The sequence below is a fragment of the Juglans regia genome, chromosome 11 (assembly GCF_001411555.2).
Source record: "Juglans regia cultivar Chandler chromosome 11, Walnut 2.0, whole genome shotgun sequence".
Classification (NCBI taxonomy): domain Eukaryota; kingdom Viridiplantae; phylum Streptophyta; class Magnoliopsida; order Fagales; family Juglandaceae; genus Juglans; species Juglans regia.
The window spans coordinates 29,244,636-29,271,258 of record NC_049911.1 but is presented as its reverse complement, the minus strand read 5'-3'; the positions used below and the strand labels follow the sequence as shown (position 1 = coordinate 29,271,258).

General features: G+C 34.4%; 1 protein-coding gene and 1 pseudogene across 2 annotated transcripts; both read right to left on the bottom strand.

Moving 5' to 3' along the window:
• Nucleotides 1–11,568: 11,568 nt before the first annotated feature.
• On the bottom strand, nucleotides 11,569–14,437 carry LOC108991336 (jacalin-related lectin 3). Of its 2 annotated transcripts, none has more exons than XM_018965518.2 (7): nucleotides 14,319–14,437; nucleotides 14,010–14,225; nucleotides 13,364–13,816; nucleotides 12,988–13,242; nucleotides 12,541–12,852; nucleotides 12,176–12,397; nucleotides 11,569–12,022 (listed from the first exon to the last, which is right to left on the bottom strand). In XM_018965518.2, exons 1-7 carry the CDS (start codon nucleotides 14,319–14,321, stop codon nucleotides 11,714–11,716), a joined length of 1,770 nt encoding a protein of 589 aa, XP_018821063.2. In that variant the 5' UTR covers nucleotides 14,322–14,437; the 3' UTR covers nucleotides 11,569–11,713. The 2 variants fall into 2 exon arrangements, with proteins under 2 accessions (XP_018821063.2, XP_018821064.2); XM_018965519.2 differs by having other exon boundaries at nucleotides 12,988–13,227; nucleotides 14,319–14,434.
• Nucleotides 14,438–22,247: 7,810 nt separating this feature from the next.
• LOC118343928 lies at nucleotides 22,248–22,372 on the bottom strand (annotated as a pseudogene).
• Between the last annotated feature and the right edge of the window lie 4,251 nt (nucleotides 22,373–26,623).

Here is a 26,623-nt window from a genome sequence, read left to right as displayed (position 1 = left end):
TCTTTTATTTTTTCCATTTAAATTTGTAAAGAGCTGGTGTGTGTATGTGTGGCCTTTTGCCGAGGGACTCCTTTCTGGGAAAGGGATCGTTGGGGGCAGAAGAACTCAGAAGGGGTTGAGGAGGGGCCCACCTTTGGATACGGAGGATCTGTGTGGGGACACGAGCGAGGAAGCGTTCACGTGGGTGCAGACTCTGGGACGATGTTAAGCTTATGCAACCAATGAAAGATTCTCTCTCTCTCTCTCTCTCTCTCTCCGAGATCTCTCTTTCTTCCTTGTAAAAAAAACAGCCTATACCACATCAACAGAAGCAGATGCTTCATAAATAAACTCATATAATAAATATATATATATATATACACATACATGTATATAAAAAATTATAAGGTCATGATCGCTGAATAATGGAAGAGAGGCTACAGAGTAGAGCCCATCAATTTTGAACTCCAAGAAATTTCACAGTATCTAAGGTAGATTACGAATTAAGGGGTTTTTGGTTGTATAGAGAGAGTGGCAGAGCAATGATAATGAACCAAAGGCAAAAGTGGGGTTCTCTTAAGTCAAATTTTATAACCATGCAGGTTTGTTTATAAGGCTACGTGCGTAATGCAGATAATTGTCACCAACTGAAGCGGATTAATGTTCAACCTCTGGGCTTTTTATTCCTTAAAATATAAGTTAGTGACCCTTTTTACCTATCTTATTATAAATTTAAATTAAAAAATAAATAAAGAGGTGCTGTTAATTAATTGTAGTAGTACTACTACACGAATTTGACTGGATGCATACTCCTCAATCTCATTCCACCGTACCTTCTAGATTTTCATAGTGAGAATTAAGGACCCTCCCATAAATTTGTAATTATTGTAATTAGTTTAATAGTTTTTGTTTTGTGCTAGTTTATCCATGATCAGAATGTAGTTTTTGGTGGTCTTTAATTTTAAATGAAGCGTAGTAGTAGTAGTAGTTGGTCTTCGATCATGTGATCTATCCTCAAAAGTAGAGTATTTTCTTTTCAAAAGAAAATTTTAATATAATTAATTACAGATTGCATGTTTTCCCGTTTTCATTGACTGACCACCCAATTAGCTAGGGTTAGTTGAGACGACTTACCCACATGATCAGTAGAACTCAACAGTTAAAATGAAAGAAGAACGAATTTGGATTATTCGATTGGGAAATTACTTTCGGGGTTTTTATTTTATTTTTTGGCCTCTCTAACGTAAGATCGTCAAAGATCGAACCAAGATGCATTATTTTACAGTGCAGGAGCTAGGAATGCATGCATTTGTATGCAAACAAAGCGTTTGTGTACCTCTGGGGCCTATTTGCAGCAGGAACGACAATGATTGTTCGATCAATGCGGACATCCTTTAAATTCGATGTACAATTAATTGAATGCATGCCCAACTAACATCTCCTTGTCTGTCTCTACACTCGATCTTGACTAGACTTTGGTAAAGCCTTTTGCCTCTTTCTTGTTTAAAAGCATTTTTTACCTTTTGCTTTGTATAATATATAATATAATCTAGTTTTCTTATATTGATTTGTGTAATATTCTCTTCCCGTTACTTCATAATTCCCTTCCTCGATTGTTCTTGTTTTTTCATTCAATCAAACAAAGAAAAATACTCATAATCCTTTCTTTCTTTCTGTTTTTGTTGTCAAACTTCACCAGCCTTATTACCTACCTCAACTTGATAACGTGAAAGCCAAGTTTCATGTTTGGTTGGGAGGAATAACGAAGAAGATCATCATGAGCTCCTTTTCAAAACTAGGAGGAACTAGAAAGAAGATGAGTGAGAAAATGGTGCGTCTGATATTTTTTTATTATTATTATTTGCCTTCCTTTTCTCGGCACGTACGTCCAAAATGTATCTGTTATGGGGTCTATAATTATAGTCTCCCCTTTTTTTTCTCACACAATCAACCACTCGTTGGCCAACATGTCCAATAAAACACATCCATGAGGACCATCGATCACGAACCTATACATGCCAAGAATTATTGAGATCGGTGCTTCCTCTCTCGTATGGAACATGATTGAGATATATAGGTTTTCGATGACCAAATCGTAACAGAGAAACATGTGGGTTGGGTTCAACATATATAGTGAAAACAGCACAAAATAATTTAATGCAGTTGAGTCGACGTACGTCTGACCACGAGAAAAATTAATGCAAACGCAATTAATAGATGCAGACAAAGTTTTCTTTATTGATATATACGTTTTTGTTTTTGTTTTTTTTTATCATCACTGCCATCATGAACTCGATCGGCAGGCCTCAAAGGGAAAAAAACTCGTGTGAACAGTTTTACTACTCAAAGAAAACATTACCATTTTTCTCGTGTTGTTAGCTCTGTTAGAATAAAGTGTGAAACCGGGACCAATATCCTCTTACAGGTTCTTTAGTCAAACTAAGGTGAGAAAAATATGTTCGACATGAAAATACATTTATTAGTCAAACTAAATTTCATATCATTTCTTTGTTGTATTATATGTGTCAGGAAAAAAAAAACAAAAAATAATGTTTTCACATAAGAAAATGTGGGCATATGCTTGTCCCTTAAGTAATATCAACCAGCAACTATCCAATGGCGCCTTGATTACTCGATTTTGTGCATAAAAATTTTCTTTCCTTTTTAAAAAACCGTTCACAATGCCTAACATTCTTGAAACTTGGGTAGCAACAAGATCTCGTCAACAGAGAACGAAGTTTCACATCGAAGCTAGCTAGCTTGATTGGTTTGTTTTTCGATCTAAAGAGGTCCATGGATGCCTATGAAAGTGTTAATGTGCATCACGTCATGTCTTACGACATGAGAAAATGACTTTAGGGGATTTTAGAGGATCTTCTTGACTCGGCCGTCAAGTGATCAAACTACACCGAAATTAAAAATGATGACTCCCTAATTAAGGAGTCATCATTTCCCCCTCCTCTTCTTTCCTCATTTCTCTTATTTTCTTAATTTATTGTATTCCCTTTAGACTGAAAAGACAGATCTACAGTTCTTCAGCACCTCTTGTAAGCCACGAGCAGCACAAGATACTTCCTAGGCCGATCGCTAGGAAGATAATGACGGATCACTGAATCAGATCGTTCAAATATAACTTTTATGGCTGATTTCGAAGTCAACCGAGTATATTTAAACTGTAATTCGTCATTTTCATATATATCTTTATGCTTTCATTATTGTTTCCTTTAGTTTATTTTAAAAAGAAAAAAGATAATCTCTTGGACGTTTTGTCAGTAGAGGTTAAGTCATCTCCTCTTATAGAATGTGAGGTATGAGTCTCTGTTTTAGGCAGAGTGCTGTCTCTTAGACGGTTTATCTGAAGAGAGCTACAACAGTAATTAAGACTATATACCAGTATCAAATGAATTTGTGTACTGGTGGAGCTCCAAATGTAATAGTTGGCTTGTGATCTGGGAATTTTCTTGTATGTATCCAGTCATGGATGTAACTTTTATCTGATGAATAAATGAAGTCAATTTTTCATAAAAGAAAAAAAAAGAAAGAAAGAAGGAAATGGATGTTTCTTTTTACCAGGTATTGTAGTTTTTATATGTTGGAGGTCATGCCCGCACATAACATGCGAATGCGTGAAACCATTAGTTGATCCACATTAGATGCCGTTTAGATAGTGAGTTGAGACGAGATGAGTTAAAATTAAAATTGAAAGTCGAATAAAATATTATTATAATATTATTTTTTAATATTATTATTATTTTGATATTTGAAAAAGTTGAATTGTTTATTATATTTTGTTTAGAAATTTAGAAAAATTATAATTATGATATGAGATGAGATGAGATCGAGAGATGAAACATTTTCACTATCCCAACAAGACTATATATATGCTGAAGTTTTGCAACATATAAATCAGCCATGTGTTAACACACTATTTATAGTGATTCTTATTATAATTAAAAAAAATATATATCAATAATTTTTTAACATAATCATGTGAAAAGCCTCCCACATATATTGGGGGTACGTATTATAAAAAATGTGATTTAGATATATTAATTTCTCTGTATATATATTATATGTTAATCCCATAACGATAATTACCAATTGCCAGTAGCTAGGCCTTCCATCCATTTCATGACAAGGATCGATGCTAAAGGTCCTGAGAGGTGCCATGGGATATTTCCATTTTTCACAACCCGGTATTATATAATTATATATATATAATATATATTGATATATCCCAACACAAATATAAATAAATATTAAAGGAAAAAGGTATTAATTATTACCGAGTCACGTAGGAAGTGATCATAATAATTCCCAATTAATTAGGATTTTTTTTGGACGCGATTCAGTCTTTCTGAGTCACCAACAAAAAGACATTAATTTGGTGCTCTACTTTTTTCTGCAATATTAATATTCAATCTGCTGCATGCAGACTCAATTGATCACTAATTTATTGCCTCATAGAAAATCTTGAACTCCGTCTACGCATGCTGCATGCACACTCGATCGTACATGTTAATACTCGTCTAGGTTTGAAAATTACTGAAATATCATCTTATCGAGGAAAAAGGGGTGGGGGTAGGGACCTTAGCTGGCCTGGTACTGAACATCTATATATATTAATCTAATTAGTTTTGGTTGAAATTTGAAACAGATGCTTTTATTTTTTTTCATCAGCTTCATGATTTCCTTAATTCTTTCCTTCATGTAAATTATTTATTAAACGCCTGATCAGCCCTCAGCACGATGATCGAAATGCATATGATCATGATGTTTGATATTTTATATATCCATATAAATTAATGATCCTGCAAGTCTATACATACCTTATCAAGATTTGCTAAATTTAATTCCAGCTTGATTTTCCATGCAAACTGAAGATCAGGTACGTACCACCTTGTTTTTTAAGTTGAAAAATGCTACACACTGCATTTTCTTTCCACCCTATTGAGGTGCGTGGTGTACGCGTGTGTGTGTATTATATATTATCAGTCAAATTTTAATTTTTCTTTTCAAATGTAAGAGATATTTAAAAAGTTATGGAAAGTGTCATGTCATGTCATGTCTATGATGAGGTGAAAGCTGTGTGATAATTAAAAAGGTATATATATGAATTAATTACGTATATATGTATATATATACAGCATCAGTACGTAGTACTAGTCTTTCTTCAGTAGTAGTACTCTAGCTGCATGCATTATAAGGAGACAGATATTCATCATGTACTTAGCATATTCCAACTTTATTTACCCCAAGTGCTTAACACCAAGAGATCAAGGGGATCAAATCATATATATACATATCCAATAATATTAATGCTAGAAGTACTGCACATGACGTATGTACATCCTCCGATTTAATTAAATACTTTATATCCATACTAGTTAATTAATGGTTGCCAATGATTTGATTTTCTTTGTTTTAATTAATGTAGTTGTTAATTAGAGTCAATGTATAGCTTGTCTTTTTCATTGAAATGCATACCCAAAATAATAAAAATTAATGCCTACGCAACATTATGCTATATATATTATATATATAATAATAATAATAATAAAGTTTTCAACAGATCATCAAAGTACCTATGATCGGTTAATAATACAAGTTGGCCTAACTTAGTTGAAATATAGATTAATTACTTCAATTACTTGCATTTTGTCATCAAGAAGTTAATTAGTACTGTTTGATCAGATGTATGTTAATTGTCTTCTTTTTCCACTAATTATTACAAAACAATCCAACTATTAATTATTATTATTATTCTATAGAAATGGATAGTATGAAAGAGATCATGAAGATTAATATTGCAGCAGCTGTCCCCACGATCGGTCCCTACGTTATTATTGCAGGCTCTACTAGAGAATGTCATGCTTTTTAGCTAATATATATATATATATATATATATATAGGAAATATAAGGTATCCGATTCTTAGCTAGCTAGGCAATTAATTAATATATTGTTAATTAGACTTTGAAAATCCAAATCCAACTTTTTTTTATTCGGTTTGAATTCAATAAGCTAGCTGCTGATTGGTGCCTGAGAATGTCCTAGTTAATTTATAGTACTGCTAATTAATGTTACGGATTTTCAAACAAGTGGTGATCAATAATTAATGTAAACAATTTTATATCAGGTATCACCATCATGACCGATCGATACATGATATATTAATTTGAGCAGTACTACTCAAACAATACTAGGAACAGATCACATATATACATTATTTTATTCATTTTTTAATTATTAATCACGGATAAATTCACGAGTGCATTAATTATTTTATTTTAGCTGTATTAAATTTTGGAAGAATAACGAGCTAGATTGCTAGGTAGCAGTAGTAGTTCTAATTAATGCAATGAGATGTAATATTTTATTTACATGTAGTATACACAATATCTCATAATTGGACGACTTCTTTCCTATATCCAGACATAACAACAAAAAGTAATGCATATGTTTAATTCAATTATTTTGACAGAGATTAATAGAAACCGATTCGAAAATGAGTGACAGCAGGCAGAGGCAGGAGCGCGCAGGTCGATGATATATATGCATGTGATGTGCTGGTTTTGACTAAACAGATTAGCGTAACGTACGTCTCTCCAAAAAGGTTTTTTTGTGATAGGGAGATCAGAGCCAGCGATCGATATTGATAATGATGAATGACTGATTGTACATTGCCTAATTGGATGGAGAACAGATCAAGGAAGGAGAGGAAATGAAAATGGACCCGTGCAGGATGGCGTAATTGACTGTCTTTTTTGGTTTTTTATCAACCTTTTTCTCTAAAACTTCCCCAACTTTATATCTTTTTAGGTGAATGTTGAAGTTCTTTTCCTTTATCATTCGTTCATGATCTTGTCTTTCTTTCTAGGAAGCAGCTGGCCTAGCTACAATCGATGCATGCATAATGCATATATCGTTTTACAGTACTTTTACTATTCCCTCATCTCTAATTTCTCTCAAAGTGCAAACCATTTGGCAAGATGGACCTACACAACTGTCACTTGGTAGACAAAAGATGCTTAAGACGCAAACACAAGCACTTTCTCTGTTAGTATACAAGGGAGAATCGACCTCTTTTTAGCTGACACCAATTATTCCACAGATTAGATTCTCTCTCTCTCTCTCTCTCTCTCTCTCTCTCTCTCTCTCTCTCTCCTAGTTTGTAACGTAGCAGAAAATGATGATCATAAAAATCATAATAGGCAGATAGACCACCTCATTTCAGTGGCTCAAGGGATCTCTATAGGCTTTAGAAAAAGGGACGTTGCTTGCTTACTTTGCTTTGCTTCCCTCGCCTTTTTATTATTTTTACAGCTCATATCCATTAATTATTATCATTATCGTTATTGGTTTTTGCCATTTTCAACTTTACCATATATATAATATGAGAGCACCATGGACTCAAGCATGCTAGCTCCTTTTTGAAGTGTCATGGGTTCAATAATGGGCACCACTGTTCTTAATTTTCCAAGTATATGAATAATAAATTCGATCATATAATATTCTTGCCCGTTTCTTAATTTATACCAACATTGGTAATTAAGATAAACAATCCCAGAAAAAGTTAAGTATGAAACGGTACTTAGAAATTGATCTATCAATCAGCTGCATGGGTTTCAAACTGCCGGCCAAAACCATCAAATAATATAGATTTCGTAGAAGAATTATTGAGAAATTATATAATCTCTAGTACCTCTATACTTCTCAACCTCCTAGCTAGTCAAATCATTACAAGAAAATTGTTAATTTATAATTAATTATTTTTAATAAAAATGATTATTTTCTGTCAAAAGAAGTCCGTATTTATCGTAAATAGTCGTTATCGTCGATAAATAATCCGTCACAAATACTTATTTTTCTTGTAGTGGATTCACACGTCAATTTGGGTTTTTATTTCTTAAGAAATAAAGCTATAATATTATTGGTTTTCTATGACAATTAAATTTCTTTTGGGCTCGAAAATCTTTGGAGCTATATGAAGATTTTCAAACATATATAATGTTAGACAGTGGTACAAGCTTGTCTTCAACTGCACCCACTGTGAGAATCAAATTGACACAAAAACTAGTATTCAAAATAGTTGGGAGAGAATAGAGAGTAGTAGAGACCTGCCTAACTTTAGTAGTCCAAAAGTCATGTCAGTTGTACATGACCGATTACACATTTTGATATTCAGTGGGACAACCATCTCGGTACTTCAATTCGTGGGCCAGCCTTCTGATCTACAATGGATGCCCTAGGTCGTATCCAACAGTTATCCATATGGGCTATTTTGAGTAAGATATAATAGCTCATGTAGACAACGAAGAAATTAAGAGATTTTGGTAAGAATAAACTAATAATCCGATGTTCTTTTCAAGCTTGACACGATATCTTTCTGACTTTCTTCGATCACCACACAGAAAGTGTTCCATGCGAATTTGGGTTTCCATTTTCGTGTTAGCTTGCGTGAAAGAAATAGTTAAGATTGGAGAAAAACGTCCAAAATCATGTTCTCTTATGAGAAATTCACAGTATTGGGTAAATAAATAATTAACACGAGTAGTGATGCATGAATTAATGAGGACAAAAAATAAAAATAAAATATTCAAATGAAAAAAAGAAGTTATATACTTGATTTATATAACATTAATCAAAATTCAATAAGATGAAAAACTCAAAATTAAAGAATATTAAGATTTCGTATTTTCATACAAAATATATAAAATAAACAATTCAAAATTTTCAAATATCAAAACAATCATAATAAAAAAATATCTTAATAATATTTTATTCAGTTTATTTAAAACTATCTTATCTAATCTAATCTTATTATCTGAACGAGGCATAATTTTTTATGAATTAATTTGTATTCTATTATTCATTTACATAACGTCTGGCGGGAAGCTTAAAAGATAAGATTGTACGTGGTACTTTAATTTCAAGGAATCTGAAAATTGTCCAAGTACAAATAATTTGTTGGTTGCATAGGACATGAAAACTTAATGCAGCATTATCCAGATCCCAAATGAAAACTTAAGAGTGTTGTGTGTGTGTATATATATATATACATATAAGATCAATATGATATTGGTCATCTGAATGTGCTATGTTCTTCTTCTTCCATGCAAATGGTAGGCCACAGTTAAAATCTACCACATATATAATATTTGATCAATTATTAAGGAGCTAGCGATAACGTCTGCACGTACGAGTTCAGACCCCATTTAGATCGTCAGTTGCCACGTCACGATGAAGAATAATAATGTGTGCCACGTCATTTTCTCATTGCATGATCCATCCATCCATCCATCCTATCGATATATATATATATATATATATATGCAATTAAATATGACAACGGAATCTTTCACCTACTCTAATTATTCACTTAGGTCTACCTAATTATTTCAAATTGCATGCTGTCATTATAATCATTTGGCAATGTTGCAAATTAAGACTAATCGAGACCATGAAAGTTCCCAGTTTTCTGCACCAACCTTTCTTTTTTTTACAGCTGATAACCATGCATTAAGCCAAGCGTACTGAACTATATATGGAGGCAAAAATGGAAGAAATTCAAGCATTTGTTGTTCGATGTTATTCGATTTTTATTATTAATGAATATTCTAGATATAATAATAAGATCTGTTTGAATAGTGAAATGAGATAAGATGGTTTTAGATGAAAGTTAAATAAAATATTATTTTTAATATTATTATTATTTTAATATTAAAAAAATTAAATTATTTATTATATTTTATTTAAAATTTAAAAAAATATAATAATAAAATAAAATGAAATACTTTCTTCATCCAATCGGACTAAAGCTAGTACATGCATTTAAAGTTTTAAACATCGTAAGTTTAGCCATCATGTCAACCGGCCAGCTTGATTTTTCCTAGTAAGTTTTGTTTTGGCCTATAAAAAAGCAGACAATTATACAGCCATTTGACTTGGCATAATGAACTTTACACGCTTAACTTGAAGAAGATCGATCATTCACGTAGATCAATAGAAGTCTTGTTTTAAGGGACTTGTAGTCGTTTGATAGGTCCACCGAGAAAGTTTTTAGGTAAAAAAACACAACGACAAAACCAAAGAAAAACAAACCACCTTTTTACAGCTTTAAACCCCGAGCAAGACGTACTTACACAGCTGTTTTATTCAGATTCGGATGGATCTAAAAAGACTCGAAAGATACATTGTCTTTTTCATTTTAAGAAGGCAGGCATGCATGCATTCATGAAGCCATATTATATATAGGCGAAATTCAAATTTAAGTACTGCTTCTTATCCAAAAAACTGTCATCAATTATCCAAAAAACGAAGTTGATATATATATATATAGTATACTGGTTTCCAGTGTGAATCTAGCTATATATTGTTTTTACATGACATTAATCTGAAGATAATTGATGAAGTACCTGTCCCTTTCACGATGGTCGCTCGCATGCTTTCATGATCAGGATTCAGGATACCATTTATGTTGAACGAGCTATATATAATGTACTGATCTACATAAATTATAATGGACACTCGATGGTAAAGCTAGCATCTTTACAGAATTATTCTCTTTTTCCATTTTCCTTTATATTAAACTAATTTATCAAGAATATTCCTTTTAATAAAGGCCTTTTCTTTTTTGTTCTGTACTCTCATTTTAGGATAAACTCTGCCATTTGCTAGCATGCACGCATTGACTTGACCTTACTAAAAAAAAAAAAAAAAAAAACCTTCCTTTCATGCATTACAGTACTCATGATGAGCTAGACTCCATTCAAGGAGAATGGAGGAAAAGACAAATTGTATTAAAAACAAGGCAGGTTCGAAATCGAGTGTTGAAATGATATACACATTTCCTTCATCACTATGCTTGATTGGATGTGTGATATTGCAAGAAAGCAAGGTACGTAATGGAGTATTAGGGATGCAGCTTGTGTGTAAATGTCTAAGGCTACAGTACTAGTACTCATAAATTGTCTTGTACCACATGATCTTGCTGTCTGCCTTCATTCTGCTAAACTATTAGAAAAGACATATATGCAGCAGATCAAGAGTACTATATCCCATAGATGCCAAATTTAATTCATCCACCTTTGATCTTCTTTTTTACCATCCTGGCTAGGTTCTTAGCATGATCTATATATAGGCTCAACTACGTACACCCACTTTTTTTTTTTTTTTTTTTAAAAAAAAAAAAATAATCCAAATTGAAGGAAAAAATAATTGAAAACAAAAAGAGAAAGGGAATGCAATTCCTTTCTTATCTTCCATCATATCTGTTGATGTGATATATTTTAAATGATTTTACATATTTACAATTTAAATATACAGCCACTTAAAACGTAATGCATTAACAAGTGATACTGTTAGCAGAAACTTGTGGATGTCCTCTGGCCCAAGTCTCATAGTTCAATGCTTTGGCAACACACGCCGATGGGTTTTGATCTTGCCCAGCATATATGCTTGGGTTTGCCCTCTTACTTCTAATGTTTATGGGCCGAAACGAGCCCGGGATATGGCCCAGTAATAGTTGTACCACGGGCATGGACAGAGGCCCAGAATCGTATTGGAATGAATATTCAGGAGATATTACTTTAGATCAAACACACAATTTTATTGACCTTGGACTTTGGGAGCACAATACATTAGACATAGACTGACAGAAGCATATGTATATCAGACATGGTTTAATAATATTATAGGAATTATTATCATTATGATTAAAAAAGTATTATATTTCAGAACAAAGAATCGATCAACTTGAAAAGAGAAGACTTTCCTGTAGGTTTCTGACTTCCGAGCCAGTGTTGCATATGGACTCCAATGGCATCCAAGTAGGAGCTACTCCTCCCATGGAAACCGACCACCTTGCCTTCTGTCGTGGTTGACGTGAAATATGTCCCTACTTCCTCCCCATACGGACCGTACCTACCTCGACTCGTGTACAACGTTAGTGACCTTACCACTTTAGGCCTCTCGTCTCTACCGATGCAACCATAATACCCTGATACGCAAGTCAGCACTTCATGCGGGTACTCCAATTGCAGCTGCGCTCAAAATTACGTAGTTTAATATAGTATTATCAATGGATGCTAAACTCTCTTGTTCTGTTTTGTTTTTTTTTTTTTTTCAGAAAAAAAAGTATTCTTAAAGTATCGTAAAGATCGAAATTGAATGATCGATCGATAAGAATTAAGTACCCTATGTGTGGAGGTTCCTCCGTTACCCCCATGCTTAATGGACCAAATAGATTGTCCATTTCTGTCATACTCAATTTGAATCGAGCAAATGGCTTCTGATGATCTTGTCAAATATATCTGCTTAATCCCAGAAAAAACTCCATCATCCCATGGTCTTCCTCCATCCCCACCCCATGGACCTGGTCCACATGGAGCTGGTTCTTTTATCACACCACCAGCAATCTGGACCCAATCGAAGAAATAGAAAAAACAAACTATTATAAACCTTTGTGTATATAAACCATGATCATATATATATAAATGCATATTGGCATGCAGAAAATGCTTATAGATTAGACCACCGAAGAATATGAATATCTATCTACCTCTGCAATGGGGGGTTCGTTAGAAGACGTGATTGCATTGGAAGGAGAAGGATTCGAAGGCATTACTTTCCCTTCTATAACATGTACACCCAGTGCATCTATGAATAAACCCTCTCTTCCATGGATTCCGACAATCTTTCCCTCCTTCAGTTTGGTGGTGAAACTTGCTCCTTGTTCTTCTCCATATGGCCCATACTTTCTCTTATTTGTATAGAAAGTGAGCGACTTTATAACATTAGGCCCCATGTACATCACTGGACCATAGAAGCCAACTATATGCGTCAAGATTTCTGATGGATAATCGAAGACTAACTGGAAAAAAGATTTAAAAAAAAAAAAAGTGAGGGAGTTTTGAAGTTCTAAAATAGCCTAGCTAGGTACCGCATATATATGTACAATAAAATACTACCTTATAATCAGGGAATAAAGACCAGCTTGATTTAGTACCTTTTCATTTCTATACCCTCCGTTGCCTCCATGTTTGCTTCCCCAAATGGCATCCCCATCCCGATCATACAAAACTCTGATCCATACAATTCCAACCATATTGCGGGACAAATTAATTCGTTTAATGCCCGTATACATTCTATCGTCAAACATAGTCCCACCAGTACCGCCCCACGGCCCATAGGTCACCACGCCATTGCTATCAACTTTGGATGGCACTAATTTCTCAAAACCAGGCATCTGAAATGAATGAAGCTTTAACCTAATAATTAGATCATCTTCTTCTCGTGCAACATATAAAAATTGAGAGGAAAAAAAAAAAAAATTGTAGTTAACACTTCAAGAGAAAAAGTAAGAGAGATTGCTTAATGAATACCTTTTCCATGGTTCCAACACCACTCTTTTCTAGATCACTGACTTGTTTCTTTAGAGGGTTGCCGAATTCATCCTTTGGTCTTACTGCAATAGGATATACACCAATGCTTTCATCTTCAGTCGTTTGTATTACAGAGTAGCCAACCTTCTCAGTCCCATTAGTAAGAGGCTTTTGCGAATAAGCCAAAGCTTTGGAGGTGTATTGGTTTTCAATCGGTCTCAAATAAGCTCCGATCGCATCAAGATACCAATTACTCTTTCCATGGAACCCAACAATCTTGCCCCCAGTCATTGCGAATGAGAAGTATGTTCCTGTTTCGATACCAAATGGTCCATATGTTTTCTTGTTGCTCTCCAAAGTAAGCGATCGAATAAAGACCGGTCCCCAGTCGTTTAAGCCACCATAGTGTCCATGTATTGAAGTTAGGAACTCGTCCGGGTAATCAAGCTTGATCTATACAGTGACAAAGAATTGAAGAACGAATAAATCAATCAAACACAAAGGAGATGGAGTGACACTTTCGTGCAAGTTACTTATAAAACGAGTCGTAAAACGGTCTACGAATATCGTTATTCTTGTTGCAGACATTTTCTAGATCATGTTGGGTTCTGTACCAAGTGATTATTCAAGCAAGGGTATAAATAACCTTGTTTGTTCTGTCGCCTCCATTTCCACCATGCCTTCCTGACCAAATTGAGGTTCCTCTCTCATCGTATTCAATCTGGATGCAGTCGATGCCCGCTCCGTGTGTTATCACCAGTTGCCTCACTGTTGAGTAAAATCCATCGTCCCAAGCCAGCCCTTGCTGACCTCCCCAAGGCCCAACTGATATGGGTCTCTTAGCTGAAGCTTCCCCAAAATTCTGTGCAACAACATCCCAACATTTTCTGATTAACCAACATCTTTCCTAAACTGAAAACAAAACAAAATAGTACTATCAATTATCATTCTATACCATGTTTCAGAAGCGACCAAAGACAGACGGGAAGGCCAAGATGGAAAGAGCAAATGTGACTGCGTTGCATGCTCCGAGTTTGTAAGCAAGATGTGGGAGGAATTTAATAGAGCCGAAAGGATGTATGTTGAGTGCAGATATATATTCTTTAAAATTGATGTCGAATTACTTCGAAGAACCCAATACGGGGTTCCACTTTGGAGGGAAAACATTGAATAGCAGAGAATTAGATGCCCCACTGAATCCCCATGAAAACAAAAAAGGGGATCATCTTTTGGTAGAAAAACTCCATACGTGTGATGGTCTCAAATATGCTTAAGGACGCTTTTCCTTTACTTCATGTTCATTGCACAAATGTTATTCTTACTCTTCATTTCATCCTCATAGTACAGTAGTCAATTGCAAGAGAAATTAAGGAACGTTTGTGACATCGCCAACACGTAGTACCTAAAGAGACAAAAGGAAGTGTTTGATAAAAGGTCTCAACCAAGGCATTTGTATTTCAACAGCTCTATATTCTTTATAACTCTCCATAATAGCCAATAGGTGGCACTCAGAAAACATAAAATCTTATTCTAGAATCCGAATCTGGTTGTTAAGTAATTCTTCCAAAGGATCTATTTTACAATTGTCACTTTTTATCAAAGAATCTTTGGATCATCTCTTTACTTTTTTAAAAAACAACTCAAAAGTTTATGCTTAGTGTCACTTTATCATAGTGGGATAAGAATTGAAAGATAGTGTAGGAATTATACAAAAATTATTGGAATATTGCGATAAAATTATTTACTTATATATACACAAATTATTAGGTATAGACACATTAAAATTTAGGTCTCGTTTGGATACAAAAACACTCTCAACCCATCTTATATCATTTCATCTCATTATACAACTTTTCTAAATTTTCATACAAAATATAATAAATAATTCAATTTTTTCAAATCTTAAAACAATAATAATATTAAAAAATGATATTCTAAAAATATTTTATTCAATTCATTTAAAATCATCTTATTTCATCTCACTATCCAAACGAGCCATTTAATATCAATATAAGTAATTTTAATAGCATGATACTTTAATATGATAAAAATATTAATTCATTCACACTTTATAAGTATTTAATAACTCTCATTTTTCACTTAAAAAAAAAAAAAAACACTCTTTTTACATCGTTGTCAATGTGGGCCAAACACCTCAAATTTATTACTCTCCGTTAAAAGACCCAGATTTGAATAACCTGGGCCGTTGCCTTGTTGAAGCATTCTGGGCTTTGTATCACACTCTGTTTCCTTTGTTTCAATTGACAATTAGATCCCAAAATTCAATAATAAAGTTATGATGGTTGCCTTTTCTTTTCCTTTTTTTTTTAGCAAACCAACACTGCTTATATAAAACATCAGTCATTACAAGCTCTCTCTTTTACAATCACATCCATTATTTGCATAGGGCACTCTTCCATCCACGTGCTCCTCTGTAGAGAAATAACTAATTTAACTAACTTGTGAGCAGCCATATTTGTTTCTCTATAGTTGAATGATACATTCCATCACAATCCGATTTTCATCATACTCTTGATATCATGGATTAGAGGACTGACTTACTGCTGTCCAACTCCCTTGATTTGCATTAGTAGCCTCCATCCACAATCTCCTGGCAGTCACCTTCAAATATGACCTTTGAGAAGCCTAGATCAGCACATAAATCCATCGCTCTTCTTAGTGCTCTTGCCTCTGCAGTTGCAGGTTTCCTCCACTGCAGCAGCATTATGATCTTGATCAGGTTGTTAGGCAGATTGATAGTCTTCCAAACTCTTCATAGCTTTCCTGATCGATCAAACTTGTTATAAAAAATGAAAGCATTCCTTCTAGTTTATATATTTCTCATAATAATAACCACATATTCGATATGTCCTGACTTCAGATTTTTCACTCAAATTCTACCACAGTTCCTAGACATCAGAAACTGTATTAAAACATTTTGTTGAGTGGGCTGTTTTTCTCTCCCCAGACAATCACTACAGCAGGGCAAAGCGTTTACATTTTTAGTTGTATCCCGTTAGAAATATTTTTAAAATAATTAATTATATATTATATTTATTAATAATATTTTTTAGATTGATTTTGAAAGTTGTGAATTATTTTGAAAAGAGAGAAATTATGAAAAGTTTATGAGAGTTATATTATTTTGTGTTTGTTTGCAAGCCATAAGACTTTAGCTAATTTAATAGTATTGAGGCTTTCCATTTAATCCATGAGATTGGGTTCGATCCACACCTCTTCCAAAAGAAGCATTTTTGTTGATTTATGAAGAGGCCTCTCCAAGAGGCATGCCAAGCCATCCCATGGGATTGGGTTGAATCCACACCTCTTCCAAAGGAAGCATTTTTGTTGATTTATGAAGAGGCCTCCCCAAGAGGCATGCAGGCTCTCATGCACTGCAACGCTTGGGAAAATAGAAAATAAAACTTCGAAAGTGTGCGCCTCATGAGGTGCCATCCAATTGAAATGGACGCAAGGCAAGTATTAGACTAAGTCCAACTATTATGTCATATGGCAACAAACATAATATATATTTATTCCGAACAGTTTTCAGAAATACGAGAAGTAATAACTTTGCGTTCACAACTTTTGGTCCTCTATAAATAGACCTATTGACCTGCCATTTGAGCAGGACATAATTTAATTTTTGAATTCTCTCTCTCTCTCCCAAGTATTTTACTTCTTCAAAACTTGTTAGAACTTGTTAGAATTTATTTGTTCTCGAAAGAACAGATTTCTAATTTCTTGGTTGAATAGCAAAATATGAAAGTATTCAGGGTCTAATTTCATGTGTGCATAACGCAGTTAGACAAACAGACTTATTCTGAGTTTCATTGTATATTGGAGACAAATTCACTTATAACCCATGTGCATACCATTATTGGTGGGGGCGAATATTATCTTAAGAAAAGCGACATTATAACGCTCCTTAAACTAAATTTTTCTCTCACTATTGTCTCTTTTGCAGTTCCTTTGTACCAACATATCCAAGTGCTGTCTAGGATTTTAAAAATAGATATTTTATATATTATTTACAGTAAATAAATGACCAAAACATATTGTCTTACGAATAAAAACGTACGAAAATAATAATATACTACCACTTCATATATCTTTATGTGGACGTTTTAGAATATGACTTGAGTTTCACTAACTTAAAATTTGAGATCAAAACGACATAAAGACAGCAATTTAGGCCAATAAATTTTATTTAAGAGTCTTGTTAGGTATAAGCGATTTGATTTGTCAAATCTGCGTATTGATGTTGACATGATTTTTTTTATTGAAAAGAAAAATAAAACAATGAAAGTTTTAAGAGAAGAAGAAGGTAATTTGTCTCACGAAAATTATTTTCGTCTCAATTCTATACTATTTCATTAAACGGATATCTTATATGTCAGTATTGATCTCCGATTTGATGCGCGAATTCATTTGCAAGAAATTTTTTCCCTTATTTAACTTATTCATTTAAAGAAAACTAAAAATAGTTTAAGAGTTTGATCTTGATCATCCATCTCTTTTTTCTTTTTCTTTTTCTTTTTCAAAATAAATTATATCTTCTTGCCTAAAGTATGTAAATTGAAATTATTTTTAATGAAATTGCACAATAGCATTGATTGGTTGTAAAATAATTATAGGTATATTATTATTCAATTATAATATGATCATTAGCCCGCATTTTGTATTTCTCCCAATTTAGATGATTTTTTTTTTTTTTTTTTGTTGGTAATCAAATTAGCTAATGATCCCATTGCGATTTGGAATTTTGGGGCAATGCGGCTATTGTCCCTCAGTCAATGCTGATTTGCAATTAGATGTTTGAAAAGAAAAGGCAACAAACTTAGATAGTAATGGGTCCACACAGTTAGAAAAATAAAAATAGAATGAAATCTGGCTCAAATTGATAACCAGTTACTCGAGTGTTTTCATATATATAGATAATTACAAAGTTATTCAAATTACATTATCTAGATAGATACAAGAATTCAAATGTTTAAATAACTCTATTAACAGAACTAGATAACTAGATAACTATAGAATACTAACAGAAATCTGTTGTGATTTACTAGATAACTACAACAACAACTAGGTAACAGATTTATCTTGATGAGCTGCTGATATATCGGAACTGATATGTCTAACATCCCCCTTCAAGGTGATGGGAAGATCTTGAACCATCAGCTTGTCACGAAGAAACAAAAATCTGGCTGAAGTGAGACCCTTTGTAAAAATGTCTGATGGTTGAGCTGCTGTAGAGATGTAACCTGCTTGTATGTCTTTGTTAAATATCTTCTCTCTGATAAAATGATAATCGACCTCAATATGTTTGGTACGGGCATGAAATATTGGATTAGAAGATAGAGCCAAAGCACCAAGATTATCTACCCATAGACATGGAGCACTAGTTAATGGTATGTGCAGCTCCTTCAAGAGCATGCGAAGCCAATAGAGTTCAGCCACAGTGAATGCCATAAACCTGTATTCTGCTTCTGTACTTGATCTTGCAACAACGGGTTGCTTCTTGGCTGACCAAGAAATAAGGCAGGGACCAAGATATATACAATAGCCAGAGGTGGACTTCCTGTCATCAGGAGACCCTGCCCAATCCGAGTCACAAAAACCATTAAGTTGCAAGGAGCCCTTGCTGAAATTGATACCAAACTGTAAGGTGCCCTTTAGATACCTCAACACTCTCTTAGCTGCTACTAGATGATCAGTGGTTGGGCAATGTAAGAATTGACACAGTTGGTTCACACTGAAGGATAGATCAGGTCTGGTAAGTGTGAGATACTGTAAAGCCCCCACCAAAGTTCTATATTCAGTAGGATCATCAAGTGGATCCCCTGAAAATTTGGAAAGTTTAGAACCTGTGGTGCAAGGTGTGGAAGCTGGTTTAGCACCAGCCATCCTTGTGCGATTCAATAGATCAGTAGCATACTTTCCTTGATTGAGATGGAGACCTTCGGATGTTTTTGTGACCTGAATGCCCAGAAAATAAGAGAGAGGACCAAGGTCTTTGACAGCAAACTCAGCACTAAGATGAGCAATAAGATGATCAATGGAAGAGGAGGAATTACTTGCAATTATTATGTCATCAACATAAATAAGCACATAAACAGAGATGTTGTTCAAATGAAATGTAAAAAGAGATGTATCAACCGTGGAGCCATTGAACCCGAGAGCAAGTAAAGCTTGTGACAATCTCAAGAACCAAGCTCTAGGAGCTTGTTTGAGTCCATAGATGGACTTATGTAATCTGCATACATGATCAGAAAGATGAGAATCCTCAAATCCTTTAGGTTGTTCCATGTAAACCTCCTCTTCAAGAAAACCATGTAAAAAGGCATTGGAGATGTCAAGTTGTTTGATAAACCAGTCATGATGAACAGCTAATGCTAGTACCAATCGAATTGTGGCTGGTTTAATAACGGGACTAAATGTCTCATGAAAGTCCACTCCATGGATTTGATCAAATCCTTTAGCCACTAACCTGGCCTTGTAGCGATCAATACTCCCATCTGATTTTTGTTTGAGTTTAAACACCCACTTATTCCTGACAACTTTCTTATGGCAAGGTCGCGGACACAAAGTCCATGTTTTATTAGCTATGAGGGCATTATATTCAGCCTGCATAGCATCAAGCCATTGCTGGTTCTTTACTGCTTCCTTATAGGTTTGGGGTTCAAAAGGTAAGGTGATGGTAGAGAGAGCTTGGAGAGGATATTTTGTGGAGTAGTAGAGATGGTAGTCTGGAAATTGTTTAGGTTTGGAGGAGTTGGTCATGGATCGTGTAATGATTTGAGTGGAGGAGGAGGTAGGCAGGTTTATGGTGGTGAGAGGAGTGGAATTAAGTGAAGGAAGTTGAAGATCAGGTGAGGAGGAAACAGGTGGGGTTTCAGAGATAAGATCATTATGAAAAGGAGGTGGAGGAATATCAGGTTGTGTTTCTGAGATGGGAGCATTATGTGGAGCAGGTGGGCTTGTATTATTTGGAAAAATAGGTTCAGATGAGACAGATGAGGGTGATGTATCAAAGAAATCTGTTGGGACAGTGAATGCAGGAGGTGTAATAATAGGAAAGGAAGAAACTGAATGAGGTGGCAAGGGATTAGAGGAAGAACCTGATTGTGAGGCACTGACAGAGGAGGGGAAAATATCCTGCAAGGGTGAGGAAGCAGCAGCTGAAGCCCTTGTATCAGAAGCAGGAAAATTCAATTCATCAAAGATGACATGTCTGGAGATGTAGACTTTCTGAGAGTTTAAATCCAAGCATCGATATCCCTTCTGATTTGAGCTATACCCGAGAAAAACACACTTGGTGCTTCTAAAGGCTAATTTGTGGGTGGTATAGGGTCTAAGCAAAGGATAGCATGCACAACCAAATGTTTTTAGGTATGAGTAATCTGGTGGTTTGTTAAATAATGTGAAGAATGGTGACTGATTGCTAAGGACAGGTGTAGGAAGCCTATTTATGACATATATAGCAGTGAGAAAGGCATCAACCCAGTAGCAGGATGGAAGATGAGACTGAGCTAAGAGTGATAAACCTGTCTCAGTAATATGCCTATGTTTTCTCTCTGAAATCCCATTTTTCTCAGAAGTATGAGGACAAGTGAGCCTATGTAGAATTCCATTGGTGGAGAGGAAATTTTTGAAATTAGTAGAGAGGTATTCTCCACCATTGTCAGTCATAAGTTGTTTGATTTTTCCAGAAAATTGAGTTTCAACAAGTTGTTTAAACTTAAGAAAACAAGAAAACACATCAGATTTGAATTGCAAAGGAAACAACCAGGTAAATCTGGAAAAATCATCAATAAATAGAACATAGAGTTTACATCCACTTATAGAAGCAACTGGAGAGATCCAAACATCTGAGTGTATTAACTCAAGAGGATGTGAGGATCTGTTATTGGACTCGGGAAAGGGAAGTTTGTGACTCTTAGCAACTTGACAAGACTCACACAAATTATTCTGTTTTACAGGACCAGAAATAGGAAGCAAAGCTTCTCGAATGACCCTAGCAACTGTGGATTCAGAGGCATGAGCTAATCTCGAATGCCAAATGTTTATTGGAACTTTGACACCTTGCAATGCAGTAAAAGAGGAAATATGAGCAACTTTAGGAATTGATTTCTTGATTTTCAGCTGCTTGAGATACATGGGATACAGTCCAGCTTCACTCGGCCCTTGAAGAAGTGTTTCCTTGGTCTGTAGGTCCTTTACAAAGAAATGAGATGATGTGAGTTCAAAATAACAGTTATTATCTTTGCAAAATTTCTGAATGGATAAAAGATTAGAAGATGCTTTTGGACAATGTAAAATATTGTGTAAAAGGAACTTGTTGTTTGAGTTAAGAAGCAGAGAAGAACCAGTGTTGGTGATGAGCAGGCCTCCTCCATTGCCCACTGTGACCTGTTCTTTGCCCTGATAAGGCTGTTGTTGAAGGGTCAAGTTGTCCAATTCAGAAGTAATATGGTTGTTGGCACCACTGTCAAGATACCAAGGCTGTTCAACTTCTTGTGTGCCATGAGTATGGGCTGCCATAGCTGCCAACTGAGCTGGTGGATGTCGACCTTGGTAAGAAAAATCCATCCTATGATAGCAATCAAGGGCTTGGTGGTTATTTTTGCCACAGATTTGGCATGGTGGGAATTTGGTGGAGGTGAAGGGGCTGCTGGATGATTGTGGTTTAAGGGAGAAGTTGCTAGTGTTTGAACTGGCAGGAGGTCGATTATAGTTGGAAGGCTTGCCTTGCTGAGTGGGGTATTTTGATTTCTTGCCATGGGTAAACTTGTGTTTGTTTGTAAAGAAAGCAAACTGTGTGCCATCACTGGGAAGGGTCTTGTTCTGAGATGCAAGTAATTGCTCATAATTGAGCAATTCATTTTGAAAATCATCAAATGAAATTGGTTTGTCTCGAGTGGCAAAATTAAGAGATGTGATGAAAGGGTTATAAATGGAATTAAGTCCCCCGATGACATAGGAGATCAAGTCTTCCTCATCAACAGGTTTACCTGCTGCTGTGAGCTGGTCAGACCAATTTTTGGCAAGGATCAAGTAATCAGAGCAGTTTTTAGTGCCCTGCTGCAATGTTTGAAGCTGTCTTTTGAGGTGGGAAATGCGAGATCTGGACTGAGGAGCAAATCTGCTAGCCAATGTACTCCATACCATTTTGGATGTTGTTAATCCATAGACTGTGGATAGGATCTTTTCACTGAGAGTGGCGTTTAACCAGGCCAAAATAAATTGATCTTTCTTCTGCCAAACCAAGTAAGCTGGGTTGAGATCAGAAGTAGAATTCCCACTGGAATCAAGAAGATATTGAGAGGGACAGATTTCTGACCCATCAACAATGCTTAGTAAGTCATGGCTTCTAAGCACAGGAATGAATTGGGTAATCCAATTCAGATAATTGGTTCCATCTAGTCTGACAGAAACCAGAGAGGTAATGTTTGGGATAACAAAAGAGGAATTGGATGAGGCCATATAGGATCGAGTTGCGTGAGCAATTTAATGCTCTGATACCAAGTTAGAAAAATAAAAATAGAATGAAATCTGGCTCAAATTGATAACCAGTTACTCGAGTGTTTTCATATATATAGATAATTACAAAGTTATTCAAATTACATTATCTAGATAGATACAAGAATTCAAATGTTTAAATAACTCTATTAACAGAACTAGATAACTAGATAACTATAGAATACTAACAGAAATCTGTTGTGATTTACTAGATAACTACAACAACAACTAGGTAACAGATTTATCTTGATGAGCTGCTGATATATCGGAACTGATATGTCTAACACACACCACAAGAGCCTTTAGAGACTTATCATAAACACCGATCACGATTCACAACTAGTAGGGTATCCCAGGTTGGCCCTAAAAAGAAGTCAAGAGTGCTGCACCGTTCGTTACACGTGATCCAACGGCGTGTGATATTTTGGAATTTGGCCATCTCGATGGGGTACACGTGAAATGTGTCGACTCCGTCTCCCGGACAACCGAAACTGTTCCCACCGACGTAAACGGAACGGAGATCTAGGGGTGCTAAATTAAATAGATGCGATGCATTGACACTAGCGAGAAACAAACGGCGCATCAACGGTGTCCCCACCTCCCTTGTCTTCTAGTTAACGCTAAAATATTAGAAACCAAATTAAGATTAGACGAAGAGAGGACCCCTTTAACACTAATTACAAATAAAAGTCGACAACATTATAATTGAGGTTCCTTCTAAGCGAGAGCTTCCTATGAAAATGCATGTGTGATCATGGGCCCATGTCAAAGGGATCACACAACTTTTATGATCTTAATATATATATAGGGTGACTCATACAAGTTTTATGATCTTAAAGATTAAGAGCTTAATCATTGATTTGAATCAGTAACTTTAGTCTCATTTAGTTATGCAATTCATATAAGATGAGATAGAATATTTTATTAAAAGTTGAATAAAATATTATTATAATATAAATTTTTATTTTAAAATTTAAAAAAATTGAATTATTTATTATATTTTATATAAAAATTTAAAAAATTTATAATGATTATATGAGATGAGATGAAATAATTTAATTTTATATAATCAAATCAACTTTTAAAAGAGAAAAGGAGCCATTGCAATGGAAGGTGTAAACTAACAGGCCGTCCATATTTAAAGTTGGAAGGTACAATAAATAGCCTTTGTGGGTGGGGGAGTTGGGCCCGAGTTGGTTTAGGTGATGAGCGACTCGAATCATAGATACAGAAACAAAAATTAGGTGAATTATTAATACAAAAAGAAAGCTAGGATTTGAAAAATCCCCTCCTCGCAACGCGTTTATGCTTCTTTTTCTTTACGCAGGACGATAGTGTGCATAATTCAGAGTCGCTTCATTGCCACCGACGCTTCATTCTACAGGATATTAAGATTCCCATGAGATTGTTTGAAAAGTGATGCTGATTTCATGTTATACATCATCAGAAACATCCATAAAAAACGAGTTTAATGAAAGAGAGATGCATGTGACACGTGTCTTGTAACATTTAGCATTATTTGATAAATTCATACCAATAATAATAATAGAAAAATACTAAATGTATTTTCAAAAAGCTTACTTTAGCATGTGAAAATTATAAAATTTAAATTTTTAATTTTTAATTTTTTAAAAAAATTAACAAAATAAATTTTATAAATAAAATTATAACACTACTCATAATAATAATAATAATAATGAGCAAGTTGCTTTCATTTGGTTTAAAGACTGAAAACATGAGCGTGGCTGAACATGCCAATAAATACCAAAGAGTTATTCTTTCTGGGTTATATTTTCTAGGCAATCAAATTTCTACCTATTAGGCATTGGCAACCCTTTAGGAAGATTAGATTTAGGACCATAGTGCCCTAGCATAGGGTACAGTACGTCTTGAATGAGAGAGAATGAAGGACGCATGCTAAAGGGCAAAAAAGAAAAATAAAAACGGAAGTACACAAAGAATCCCAGGTTTGCTCAACGAGAAGTACTAGACCACGGTCGAAGTCGAGAACTGCTACACTCACAGAAGATTTCCACCGAAATCTTCTACCGAAAGGCAAATGGTTTTTTTTTTTTTTGTTTTTGCTTTTTTTTTAATCATTTTTTTAAACACTTTAAATATTTTTAAAAAATATAAAAAAATCATAAATTCATTTAAAAACATTCCTTAATCACTAAGTAAAAATAAAAAAATAAAAAAAATATAAAATATAATTTCGGTAAAAATTTTCGGTGAAAATCTTCGGGAGGAATAGCATTTTATGTCTCTATGTCGAAAGGAACCACGTTCCACGGAATGCGAGCATTGGCCCGCTGTCTTGGGGTTCGGCTCTTTAACCGAAGTGGCTCTGCCTGCCTTTTCAAATAATTTTTGGAGATCTAACATATCGTGATAAAATAAATATCAATCAATGTTTTTGTTTTGTTTTGTTTTTTATTTTTTTTAATAAAATATATTAATAAAAATAATATTACATATAATTATAAAATATATAAATATCGTATAATTATTTTAAAAAATAATAAAATTTATTATTAAAAATTAATTTTCTTTAATATGAATATTATATTTATTTATTTATTTTAAATAATTATACAATATTTATATATTTTATAATTATAAAAATCATTTCACTACTAATAATGATGCATGTGGCAGCTTGGTTGGAGCATTGGTCATGATCTTTCATTTTCTTTAATTAACGATCTACATGTGGATGCTCATTAATATGGGTACCTTATAAACTTTTTTTAGACTCATACCCCTCAAAAAGAACAATAATATTTTACAAGAAAAAGAAAAATTAAGTTAGTGTATATAACACAATGACATAATTTGATTGAGAAAAAAAATAATTTAAAATTTAAATCTTATCAATCAAATCTTATTATTTAAATAATATAAATAAATAACTCTACCTTGCTATTTAAGATTTATGGATTTTTTTTAATGTAGGGAATGTGCATTCTGCCTGTAGAGTGATTGAAAGATTCACCTCCAGGGCAAATATAACATGCAATGATTAATCTCTCGGCTTGTACAGTGGAAAAAAGCGAAAAATATCTAATACTGCTATCTAATAAACATATCATAGAATAAGTCGTTGGAAATATTATGATGATCTTCAAAGAAAGTAAAACAATCATCCAAAGAAAAGTGGGGGGGATCATGGGGGAGTCCCATGCCAAAAAGAAGATAAAAAAAAGAAGGGTAACATGGTGACCTACCATTTCAACATGTCGTTCAATGAGAGGGAATGTATGAACAATGTAAGATGATACAGAAAGGCATGGAAGACAAATCACATGGTGGCATGGTACTGACCCAGTGCCCATAGACTACTGGACAAGGCTTGAGACATCTATGCTCACAAGACAACGTTTTGTCATCCTGAGAATAACAAATAACAAAGTGGGAGTATGGTTGGTGACAGGAAAGGAGGGGTCACATGTGCAAACAGGGCAAAGGAGTATAATATAAATGGGTTTCCAGGTTAGGTCTGGCAATGGAAAGTTTAGATTATTAATAGACCCTGCTAGCTTCCGACTTCTGAGTTTATATTAATCCCTTATTACCTAATACTCCAACCACTGAGATCTGAGGACCCAAATTTATGAATGCTGTTAATGAAGTGAAGTCACTTCTTGTTATGCCGACACATGCAAAATACAAGTTGATCTAATTTGTAGTCTACACAAAAGATGCATTATTTAAGTTAACTGGGTTCACTGGTGAATC

What these genes read in the sequence shown, in the direction of transcription:
- LOC108991336 (XM_018965518.2), bottom strand. An exon ending in GAGGCGACAGAACAAACAAG is followed by an intron (nt 13,817 to 14,009) that starts GTTATTTATACC and finishes GTCACTGTATAG; the next exon opens with ATCAAGCTTGATTACCCGGA. An exon ending in GAGGGTATAGAAATGAAAAG is followed by an intron (nt 12,853 to 12,987) that starts GTACTAAATCAA and finishes TCTTTTTTCCAG; the next exon opens with TTAGTCTTCGATTATCCATC.